General features: G+C 41.4%; 1 protein-coding gene across 10 annotated transcripts in view; it reads right to left on the reverse strand.

The window, feature by feature from the left end:
* hectd1 (HECT domain containing 1) overlaps window positions 1–12,211 on the reverse strand; it is a 33,662-nt gene that overhangs the window by 1,752 nt on the left and 19,699 nt on the right. For 3 of the 10 annotated variants that reach the window (XM_027172142.2, XM_027172140.2, XM_027172141.2), the window contains 15 exons: window positions 8,072–8,815; window positions 5,927–6,151; window positions 5,529–5,707; window positions 5,064–5,220; window positions 4,540–4,762; window positions 4,370–4,424; window positions 3,901–4,083; window positions 3,340–3,553; window positions 2,956–3,038; window positions 2,553–2,680; window positions 2,190–2,391; window positions 1,567–1,704; window positions 865–1,466; window positions 668–746; window positions 224–317 (listed from right to left, as the gene is read on the reverse strand). In XM_027172142.2, the coding sequence (XP_027027943.1) occupies window positions 224–317; window positions 668–746; window positions 865–1,466; window positions 1,567–1,704; window positions 2,190–2,391; window positions 2,553–2,680; window positions 2,956–3,038; window positions 3,340–3,553; window positions 3,901–4,083; window positions 4,370–4,424; window positions 4,540–4,762; window positions 5,064–5,220; window positions 5,529–5,707; window positions 5,927–6,151; window positions 8,072–8,815 (3,306 nt within the window). The remainder of the gene's footprint in view (window positions 1–223; window positions 318–667; window positions 747–864; window positions 1,467–1,566; window positions 1,705–2,189; window positions 2,392–2,552; window positions 2,681–2,955; window positions 3,039–3,339; window positions 3,554–3,900; window positions 4,084–4,369; window positions 4,425–4,539; window positions 4,763–5,063; window positions 5,221–5,528; window positions 5,708–5,926; window positions 6,152–8,071; window positions 8,816–12,211) is intronic. The other 7 variants (XM_027172144.2, XM_027172143.2, XM_047821301.1 and 4 more) reach the window with 7 other exon arrangements.

The following is a 12,211-nucleotide window of genomic DNA, read 5'->3' on the forward strand; positions in this document are numbered from 1 at the left end:
ATTTTTCCCTGACCACCATGATTTCATAATTTCTCTCACATTTGACCTTAGAGCAGAGCTGCAACAACTATCTGCCCATAAGTAACGTTAACTGGACAATACATATTTTTATTTTGTTTTGTACTCTCAGGTTCTCTCAGACAAATCAATCTGTGAGAACATCAAACATCCACATCCACCAGGTTCAGGTAATGAAAGGCTGCATACATTGAAGACCTCTTACCTCTGAAGGCTTCCATTTGCTTCTGTATCCCGATGTGCATAGAGAAGTCAAACATTAACTCCACATACTCCTCTGCATTGTCCAAGGTCACCATCTAATTAAACACATACAGGTTTTATTATGCTGCATAAACCGTACAGAGTTCCCGACAAAGTCGAAAGCCGCTTGCCAGAATCCTTCGCGTGTTCCCGTGTGCGCATCCCATATGGATACAAATGGATGTAAGATTCTACATAATGTTAGCATGCTAGCTAAAACAAAAGTGCTTACTGAAGGTAAGCACGTCTCTTCTCTTTTGTAATTTCAATGTTCTACTCGTGAAGTTCTTCAAAGTGAAAATCAAAGTCTGTGCTATTTAGTTCAAAGCCAACTGGAGTGCCGGCCCATTTGAGAACCAAATCATGCAAAGCTATCAAAACGAATAAATCAAACTGAATGACCTACCTCGTCCTCTCCATTGGGTTTAAGGTCCACTGTTGAGAACCCATGCACTTTTGACGAAGGACAGAACTGAAAATTTAACCTACAAACAAAAAAAAGCCACATTAAACCAAGTTTTACTCTAAATACATTTCACAATAAACACATGGCCAAATTCAAAAAGCTGTGTTCCTAAGTGATTTCTGAGATGAATAGCTTACCCCAGATCTTCCACACTCAATGGTGGGCCTGAGCCCACTGGGTTCTTCAGCATGAGTCCCTGTAGCCGTGTGTTCTTCTCATCCTCTGAGAAGCTCTTATTGCCCAGTATCTGCCTCCTCTTTACTGCCAGCTCCTTCATCTCCTTGAGGAAACGTGCTCGGTGAGGATTTACCAGCTCAAAGTCCTCCCAGGTTAGGATGCCATGATACCATGCAGGTGGTTTGGGCTTTGGTGGGTCCAAGATGAATTCAGATTTAGAGTCTTCATCAAAGCTGCCCATCAAATATGGTTCTTCCTCAGTGGAGGCCTCTGAATGGATGTCAGAGAAGCGGCGGTCTGAATCGGAGCGCGTCTCATACAACAGTTTGCTCATGTTGCTCTTGATGTCACCCATACAGAGCAGCTTAAAAAAAGGTTGTGAGACAGGCAGGTCCACCAGCCGGTTGTCCTGTATGCACTTGGCCAGAAAGATGCCTAAGAAGTGGAAGAGCTTGGCGATTCGCTCTAGCTCATCACTATCTTGAGGAAAGGGTGCAGGAAAAAGGCCACACGAGCGCTGTACATAGTAGCCTGGTGGTTTTAGGCCACCACCGAGATCCACCTGACCAGCACAAAAAAAAGTGAAGATTAGATTTCAGAAATCTGAGCCTAAATACAGAAATAAACATGTGAAAATGTTAAAAGTAACAGAGTGAACTAACTTGGCGGGACTCGTCATCGGGAAAATCGTCATCACAGAGCCAGATCCCCAATGAGGTGCGCTGAAACTCTGCTGCCACAAGGGCATAGAACTCTAGTGTGGGACCCAACCCAGTGCCTTCTTCACCCTGGAACTCCACCTGTAGGAAAACCACAGAAAGTTCAAGTTAGCGCTAAATACCATAGTGTGCCATTTTTGTTTTTCAACACAAGGCACTGAATATGCTTCCTACATTTTAGGAGGTAACATTTTAAACACAGACAGGTGACAAATTAAAGGAAGAGGCAGTTTGAATAGACGCGATGGTCCAGTGCACCTCGGCATACACTGTCTGGAACTGTATTAGAGGGATCATTCTTCTGAAAGATATATTTGGGGTTTTGATAGTGGCAAAGAAAACTAAACATATAATCACACCGATTCAAAATGTTCCACTGGGTGAAGATCTGGTGAGTCATTTAGCAAGTCAAGAAAATAAATCATCATGCACATACTCATTCCACACTGATCTGCATACAAAATGCCCCTCCTTAATCAATTGCCTGTCTTTAAGGTGACAATTTCCTGCAACTATGGTAATTTTATTAGTCGTTTCTTAATGTTGATGCAGTGGATTCTCTCTACCTCAAGTACAGACTTCCTGTCAGCATGGATGTGCATGACACTCTCGGCCCACTCCATCATGCTCTCCCCGCGTGGTACTTTGACACGCTCATGTTTGAGGCGACCAACACGGAACTCTCCTGGTTCATCCCGCCTCACTGTAGTGGACGGACGTGTGCGCTCCATGGTTGCCTCCCTTCGGTTTTGGAGCCACACTATTGCCCTGTTGCAAACACAAAGTAGAATCAGTTTACCGTTCTGTTATAGAACAAATAAGGCTTAATCGTAAGTGCAAGTATTAGAACAAATAAGGCTAGCTGTGAGGGGAAGGCTGGTATCAATGCATTTACATTTCTTTTGCACTGAAACTAAAAACCTACAGACCTGGAGGCTCCAAATGCTGTGCAGGTGAAGAAGAGCTGGCGGGTCTCAAAAGGGATTAGAAAAGGACACTTGCTGGTTAACTGTTCACACCAATCTGGAAGGGCTCCGCTGGCCAAAGCCAGAGGCTCCTGGACAGACATGAAATAACAGTATTAATTACTGCTTTTGTTGATTTAATTTTTACAACAAATTTTATTAGAAATAACATTTAGCAAAATTTATGCCGACTGAATAAAAATGTTTATGAGTCAGTGTTGGCAGTCGTCTGTTAAACACACTTTTCAGCGTCCAGATACAAGACAGATTAAGTGCTAGCATCAGCATGGCGATCGGTAAAGAGCAGAACGGAGCTCTTCTACGGCGTTTCGTTTCCAATAAAAAAAAATCACAAGACTCTTATTACCTCAATTTGTTGCAGTATTTTGGTTGTAATTTTTTTGCTGGTGAACTCCTCGGGTGATGCATTGAACTGTAGATCATCCAAATCTGTGTAAAAGATTTTCAAAAAAATAAAGCTTAAATTGGTCATCTCATGTAGAATTGATCAACATTTTGCCTCCCTGCAAGTTCAAATTTTTTTTTTTAAATAAATAATAATAAAAAAAAATTCTTTAAAACAAAAATTTTACACTCCACCAATTAAAGACAGACAAATAAATGATGCTTACATTATTGAATCCTCTCTCTGTTGAAATCCATATTCAAAGAAACTATAATATTTAAATACTTAAACAGGACCACACTAAATGCTACTATTGTACTCTGATGTCAGGGAGATAAGGCTTACCCTCCTGCAGTGTATGGCCAACCGCTGGCTCACCTCCGATAATGTAAAGGATGCGCAGCAACTGCAGCACATCCTCAACACCACAGGCGCTCTGGGCTGAGCCAGCTTTGGCCTGCGGCTGCTCACGTGCACCACTTAAGATGTCACAACTCGGTGTGGTTGCCAGAGAACCTGACCCAAGTCCAGAAGACCTGCAGCCCCGTTCACAGAAATCCTGCGGAGAGGAGGGGATAAAAAATAAATCAATTATAGAGATCAGCAATCGATCTCCCCCACCTATTATAATCTAAACAGCTACCACTAAAACAGGGATACCAGGTGAAATGTACAATGCACTTGGTGCATTCTCAAAATATGAAAAATGGCTTATGAGTTAAAAAATAATAATAATTATGCCGCTCAGAATATCCAGAATGTTGTACAATAAATTACGACAGGTTACGAGGACAGATACTGTAACAAGTGTCTAAACAGAAAATTCAAATATAGAATAGACAAAGGTACCTACATACACACACACAGACAGACAGACACACACACACGTATGATGGCATTCTATACCTTGTATGCAGCTATGAGCTGCGAACAATTTCTGTTTTTCCTAATACTTTTATTAGTGCCGGTTAATTTCCAGTGCCGCAGGAAAGTCGAGTCTGCATTCTTCTGCATGTAGGTTATCAAGTCATTCTTTGGTAATTCATCTGTGCCAAGGTACTGTTCCACATGCTCTACAGACCAGCAACCCTACAACAGGAAGAACCAAATGTTGGTCTTTCCTGATTGTAAGTCTCGCGCAATACACATGCATTACAACAGGCCTAACCACTAAAAGGACCGTGCAATTACCAAAAATTAGTCACTCAGGTCACTATTTATTCCCTTTAAGAGGCTCCTGGCTACAAGGTTAGTAATGACTGACTTCTGACAGCCACAGGAAAAAAAAAAAAAAAAAAGTCACAGGCAGTTTTTTAATGAATCGGAGAGAACGAGTGAAAGAGATAAAGGAAAGGAGAAGGTCAAAACACATTACCATCTTCCCGCTTTCTTTGTCTTTGTCAGAGTCCTTTAACTCTCTGTACATGATCCTAGAAAAAATAAGTGTATGGCTACTGTAAATGATAACATTAGATGTACACAAGCGACAAGGTACACAAACGATATTTTAAGAGCACGCAGATGTAAGGCGAGTGTGTGACTCACGTATACGTCGGCTCCCAGATGCGCCGAAGCTTGTCGGATTTGATGCTGCCGTTACAGGAGAGCTGCAGCAGCTTTTGGACGTAATAGAAAATGGTGGATTTGTAGTTATTGAGAGGTAGTTCAACTTCCCGTGTGGTTCCCAGGCCTGCCACCTTCAGTATAAGGGCCAGATGGGGGGAAGGAGCACATTCCACCTCCTCCAGCACCTCTGAACGAGGTGTACCTAGCACAAGACAAAAATCCCATAATGAACTTGCACAATCATACGAGCGAGACACCGACAGAGGGGGTCAGTTACATCCCTGTAACAAAAGGACACTCGCATGTTAATGTTAAATAAAAAGTATACTTCAGTCATGCATTCCATACTACATAACATTTTCAATTAGAAATGCAAAAAAAGGTGAGGGGTAACGATGGAAATCAAACGAGTCGCTTTCAAAAAAAAAAAAAAAAAAAAAAAAAAAAGAGCATGCACATCAAAGATCAATGCTGTAAATTTTACTAGAAAAAAAGATGGGTACCTGGTGTAGGGATTTCCAGATCTGTGGTTTGCTGGACGTTTGTCCGGCCTGGTCTGGGGTCAAATGCGGGGACTAGAGCAGAAAACTGTCGTTTCAGCACAAAGTCATCATCCCATGTTCTACGCCGACCCCCTTTGGTTTCATATTCCTCTTCTTCCTACCAGGCCACCATTACAAATTTGTGTTGACAAGATGCTTCAGCATAACAAACACAAACATGCAATATAGACCTTTTCATCTCACCACAAACATGCTTTTCACAGGAACCATGCTGACAGTCAATAAACATTCATTTGTATAGAAGACGACAATCATTTCCCAAAAGCGAGAAAATAATAAAAATATTTAAAAAAAAAAAAAAAAAAAAAAAAAAAAAAAAAACTTCCATTACCATGAAACAAAAACAAAAATTTCAAGAACTAAGGAGGGGCACTGTACTATTATCAAAACTACAACAAGTTTTACCCTATGTATATGAACGTGGTAACCAAGGTTGACCCTGGACCGTACCAGAACTTCCTCATACTCCTGGTCCTCCTGATTGTCGTCCTCATTCTCGTCGTCATCGTCGTCCGGTTCAGGTAAATCTTCCTCATCATCCAGCTCTGCAAGCAATGTGTTTGCCCTACAGCTATCCAAGAAGTCTGTGGAAGAATTAAGAAAACAGTAAAAGGGAAAACGTTTAAAAATCGAATTCTAAAAGAGAAGCAGACAGAACGCAAAACCATGCAATAAGTGTGTTTAGAGGGAAATGGCAAGATGAGGGCAGAGAGCATCAAAATGGAGTGCACCATAGATAAGTGAGCAACAATAGAGGCAGAAGAGGAATGTTTTGGTAGGTGAACAAATCTAGCATGGCCTACCATAGAGGGAAAACTCAGCCTCCTGACCTGTGTCGCTCTCGCTAGATGTGGAGGTCAGGCTGGTCGTCAGCGTGTTACTGAGCAACTGACCAACAGACAAACCTGTAGTAGTGGCTGTGGCTACGTTATTGCTGCTGGTTACTATGGAGGTGGACATTGTAACAGTGGAAGTGGTACCAGTGGTGGTAAGATTAGGAAAGCTCTGTGCACCCATGAGAGGAGAGGCTGCAAAACACAAAAGCAATTATGCTATTAGTTTATTAAAACAAACAACAAAAAAGACGGTGTGTTTAAGCCCAAACTGGTTCACATGCATATTGCTTTCTTTACAATTCCTGACAGTTAACGTGTCACTGTTTGGTTCGCTTCTGACACAGATAGCAAATCCGTGGTCAGAATTGTGTTCCTACTGCAGTTAACGTGCCATTAGGCCATCCTTACAAATATTCTTGTTTGCCGTATCCCGACCATCCCTGTCAATTAAGGACAGACTCAATTTTTTTTTTAAGTCCGACCGACTTGCTGGTTGTAACTTTGCGTTAAGACTGACCAATTTTTTTTTACTCTTCAAACAACCAATACAAAAGCAATAAAATCAAATAAATTATATTTTAATTAAGTTATAATTTTTAAGTATTGTAAATATATAAATTGCCTAGGCCTACATACAAACGAAGGCAACGTTCTTTCTTTTAAAATAAAAACCCGTGACGTCATCTATGTTTACACTGTTGGTTACCGGATGTCACACTATGGCCTGTGCGTTCGCTTCGTCTCAGACTCAACGGTTCGAGCTTGGTAATGATGGCTGCGGCTGCAGTAAACAAAATGTTCACGGTCAACGTTCAAAGTCAGGCACCAAAATACATCTAAAAAAAAAACCCACTTTAACTTGGCACGAAGTTCTGGAAAAATTGTGCCCAGCAATTAAAAAAAAAAAAAAAGGTTTCCAAAGGCACAGGTCAAAGACCCAGTCAGTGACGTGACGATATACTAATTTCATTAAAGTCATACCTACGTAATCACTGCCGTCAAAATTGTACTTTTTTTTTTTTTAACGTTGAAACTTTAAAACGTTGAAATGATTTTTTTTTTTTTTACTGTTACTGCAAACCAAAATATTTTTAAGGATGGCTTTAATAAACTTCATGCCAGCCAACCAAAAGGTTTGTTTTGTCTACTAATCTAAAATACTCAGTTAGATTGGTGAATCATTTTGAATGTAAGGAACAAGTTTTGATTTGAGATGCAGCCCATGATAAACAATAATAATGACCATGGCAAAATGTTTTAGGAGAGACGGAGCTCAGTGTGTTTAAATTTGCTGCACGTGAAATATTGTACAGTTCAACTTGAAACCTGATGGACAGGAACGTACTCGCTCCGATGTGCCATCTAGTGCATTTGGATTCGGAAAAAGAATCCGACGTGTGTGGGAATGAGGCTGCTCTCACTGCTGCTGCTTCTGCACATGCACGCTAAACCAGGCATCGAATACAAACCAGACCCCTTTATTTTGAATCAAACTATTAACACACCCCCCAGCATGGACTATGTTTCTATGACCACACAACACACTTCCTGGTAGACTGGTAAGTCAGTGCAAGGAATAAGCCTCTGGTTATAAATTGCATTACACATATATATTTGAGCATGTTATCGTGTGTGTAATATGCATATCAGTCCAATAATATATATATAAAAAAGGTTAGGGATTGTAGATATTATGCATGGCTTCAGCAATTACACACGGTCAAACAAGCTTTGTACATCTAACGATGTCAGAAATGTAGTCATGCATATTAGCCGTGTTATCCTTAAATTTCATCAGCTTTTGCCAGTTAGCTTGCTACAAAGTTAGCTAGAGGGGCAAGGCCACACTGTAGCTGCATGGCCTGACAGCGCACAAACAGGCTAAATCGTATAATAGTAATTAATACAAATTATTCTAGTACCACTTAGCAACAAGCTGTGCGCGTCAAACCCACCGTTACACATCCCTGTTATGAAGTTGTCCAGTCAAAACAGTGCAATTCCTCAGGCATGGTTTTCTCTAGTTTCTAACATCAGTGGAGTATAGTGAATCTATAGTGACTAAAATGTGATGGAACAATACTAGCAGCCTGGCAAGCCATGGCTACTCACCGGACGCAGCTGCAACGTTGCGGCCAATTGTGTTGGTATTGTTGTCACTGCTGCTGCGGCTCAGGTTCATGTTGTTGGTGGCGTTGGTGCGTGCCATGTTGGGAGCACGGCGAACAAAGGATTCCATGAGACTGGCTTCACGCGATGACAGGTTAGGCACACTGGCACTAGAGCTCATAGGTGCACCAGCTGCAAGCAGTGAGCTGACTGAAAGGCGAGCACCAGTGCCTGGGCCAAGGGGCCTCTGGGACACCGCAGCCTTGCCAGATGAATCAGAGACGGAGCTGACATCGGGTGAACTGACACTAACTGGTCCCACAGAGATGGCTGTTGATTCACTCTTAGGCTCAGCACTCTCACTGGATGCAGAACCACCTTCGACCGTGGAGAGAACCACAAGGGGCTCCTGTCCCTCCGTGCCCATAGGTCCACCCCCCTCAAGTGTGCCCTGCTCAGAGAGGCCCTCAAGCCTGCGAGCAGAGCCAAAGCCGATATCGCTGCATGCTGAGCTGCTGCTGCCCTTGCGACCAGAAGATACCGATGAAGGACCACCCCTGTCCGGACAGTTGTTTTTGGCCAGGCTGCTCCAGGGAGTCGGCGGGCCTGCAATAGCGCACGAAACAGTTTTGGGTGACGGTGCCGACTCGGGGTCGTACCCCGGAGCTAACTTCAGGTCAAATTTCCCTTCCGCACCCATGCGGTAGGAGTTCGAGCCACCAGCATCCCAGGTGACATCAATCCAGCCTGGAAGAGGATGGGAGGGAGGGGGTACATGAACAAGTGAGACCCAGTCAAGGGAACCAAGAAAGACAGCAGTGAGTCCAAGATGGCAGCACTGCTCCACACTACAGAGATTGAACACTACTCAATTTCAACCTCTTCTCCATTACATTACAACCATTTTTGATTGTTTGGATGGGAATACTCAAACTACAGAGTGTACTGTCAGTGACTACAGTCGTAGTCTTGCAGTATAAATAAATGAAGAAAAAAAAAAAAAGGCAATAGATGTTGTAAAACGAAGCTAAAATGTCCTTTTCCATCAAGTGCAAATCACCCTGACTCATTTACCGATCTTAAAAAGACTCACAGTCTAGTGGGGCAAGAACAAAAAGTAGATGATTGCATGGGATTCATGAGTGATGACCGTTAGTTTGGAGGAAGGGGAGAGTTGCAAATACAAACAAAAATTGACAGGACACGGTAACCTGAATAAGAAATAGAAAAGTCGTACATTTCCCCTGAAGTTAAAAGACGATGGAATAATTTGTATTTTAAATTGATATGCTGAACGGTTCAATTGAATGGACAGCACAAGTAAGGTATGTTACGCTCAGTAAACAACTCTCAGAAGCTCTCGTATCACTGTTCCAGCCCCTACTGACTGAAGGACACAATGTTTTAGTGAGGATTCATCCACTACATTGTATACCCATGCAACAGACAAAAATCTTCAAAAAAAAGAGTGTACGGCCTAAGCAACAAATACACAAAACTCGGACTGGATTGGCGCCTTGATTCAGAGTGTACAGAGTGTACGTTGGCGCCTTGTTCGATACATTTGACAGCAGAAATAATATGGGAATGTATTATTATTTATTACATTTCCTACATAATGTAATACATAAACGAGACCAGGAACTCATTCATTCATTCATTTTCTACCGCTTATCCGAACTTCTCAGGTCACGGGGAGCCTGTGCTTATCTCAGGCATCATCGGGCATCAAGGCAGGATACACCCTGGACTGAGTGCCAACCCATCACAGGGCACACACACTCATTCACTCATGCAATAACACACTAAGGACAATTTTTCCAGAGATGCCAATCAACCTACCATGCATGTCTTTGGACCGGGGGAGGAAACCGGAGTACCCGGAGGAAACCCCCGAGGCACGAGAACATGCAGAACTTAATAGAATTTATAGTTATTAAATAATAACTTCATGAGGTTGTATGATCAATTTAGACTTTCGTTAGTTACACACTGCTAGGAATTTGAACTTTGGCTTAACGTTCACTAACCAGAAGCTTGACTGAAACATGGAGCTTTTCCCATTCAGCTGGCCTGGATGCACTGTTGAACCCTGTGTTCTCCACTAACCAGCGTAGCTGTGAAATTAATAACCAATAAAGGCCATTCACTATAAACTAATCAATCACCCAATCCTCAGTCCTGAGTAAGCTTCACCGACACTTCCTACTCTACAAGGTATGTATATGTTCAGTTTGTAAAATCTCACCAAGTTCACCAGAGGACTAGGAAACTCAACTTTAACTCTTAATGCAAGCATGTACGTGCTGGAATGTTGAAAGCCGCGGGTATTAAAAACTAAAGTAACAACTACTATTCGATATAAAAAGTGATGCTTATGAATGGTTTTAAAATGGGAAGTTCAGCCAAAGACATGAGTAAATCCAGCAAATATTACCAACCGGCATAGCTGAGATCATTACAAACACTGAGCACTGTTTTCAGTAGGGAGAAAAAAAAAAAAAAAAAAGGCCCTACACCCTTTGTCCCAGGGCAGCGAAATACAGAGAAAAATACCATTTTAGCTAGTACTTTTAATTCTACATGAGCTCACAGAAGCCCATGGTTAGTTTGTCTTGTCTCCAATTGTCTCAGGAAGAAAGAATACCTTGATTGATCAGCTTAAAATCATATACCGTGCAAACGAGTTACATTTAAAGAGTTTATTTAATTTTTTAACCCTGGTGTTAACCCTCATATTGATGGCATTAAATATATATTAGAGTATTACTGTCACAGTTATTCATGCTTTTTCATGACCGCATTAATGAGCACGGCAAAAACGTAAGGCAAAAGTTAGGGTCGTAATGATACTACGGTCATGATTTGATTTGACTTGAGAATTTGCGGCTTCATAATTCCTAAAATTATTTCTAACGCAACCGCTACACGTTCGTTATCTTAAAATTAAATAAATAGAAAAACTTAAATAAGCTGTCCTGGGAAATGAGTGTAACTTATGACTAAAGCAGCACCTGAGGGGTCATTTTAGACAGCTCCCATATTCCGTGGCTTATTTCCCAGGCTCTGTAAATTGCAGCAGCGCACTGGTGTTGCTTGAAAACTACTGAAAAGTATACTGTATTTAACAGTTTTAATGTGGTCGTTAGCATGTCAGCATTGGTGTTCCTGAGATATCCATCAATCTATAGTGTATAAGGCTTAGTGTAGTTAGTTAGTTACTATAATTTACTGCCATGCCAGCTACTGAGGCCATCTTCATGGCAAGAACGATTAATAAGAACTAAAATAACCTAAAATCACAGAAATAACTATAGACAAATATAGACAACTTAAATTAATTTTTTTCCATTAATATATGACAGAAACCCGAAAACTTTTTCTGATGAAACCTTGTAAAATAGCTCTTTAAATGAATTGGCCTCATAAAATACCCTTCCGTGGTCATTATATGCAGGACAGTCCAACAGAATGTGTTTGACAGTAAGGGGAATGCTGCAGTACGAGCACTGAATGGGGTCTTCTCCTTTCAGCAGGTATTCGTGTGTCAGCCTTGTATGTCCGATTCTACATCTGGTTAAGATCATCTGATCGAATCTTGAGCTTGTAGGTATTAGAGAGCTGGTAGTAATTTCAGCGTGTATTTCAAACAATTTGTTATTCGACCATGTATTCCATTCCTCTTGCCATGCCACCTATTTAGTACATAGCCATTGATAATAGGTCTATATTCTGAGGGAGGAATTTGGCATCCAGTCACATACTGCCTTAAAGCTTTCTTAGCAGCTGTATCAGCTCGCTTGTTTCCTGAAAGGCTTAGTGTAGAGGATTCTAGGTAATGATACAGGCGATGGTGTGGCTAACATGCTCTCTGTACAATTTAAAACAGAGTTGCACAGATTGGGACAGGGTTTATACAAACAGTGCAACTGCGTTAGATGTATAATTAATAGAACTAAAAATATTTCCAGAATGTGAATTACACACTGCCACAATGCACACGGTCATGTTTTGGCATTGCGTTACACCCTGTAAAACCTTCCACTTCACTTATGTAATGGCTAAAAGGCAAGAAGATTTATTATTTCGTGCTTTCTTTGAACTTTCACAAAGAAAATCATCTAATATTTTATGGATGATTGT

Source organism: Tachysurus fulvidraco, chromosome 12 (genome assembly GCF_022655615.1).
Source record: "Tachysurus fulvidraco isolate hzauxx_2018 chromosome 12, HZAU_PFXX_2.0, whole genome shotgun sequence".
Classification (NCBI taxonomy): domain Eukaryota; kingdom Metazoa; phylum Chordata; class Actinopteri; order Siluriformes; family Bagridae; genus Tachysurus; species Tachysurus fulvidraco.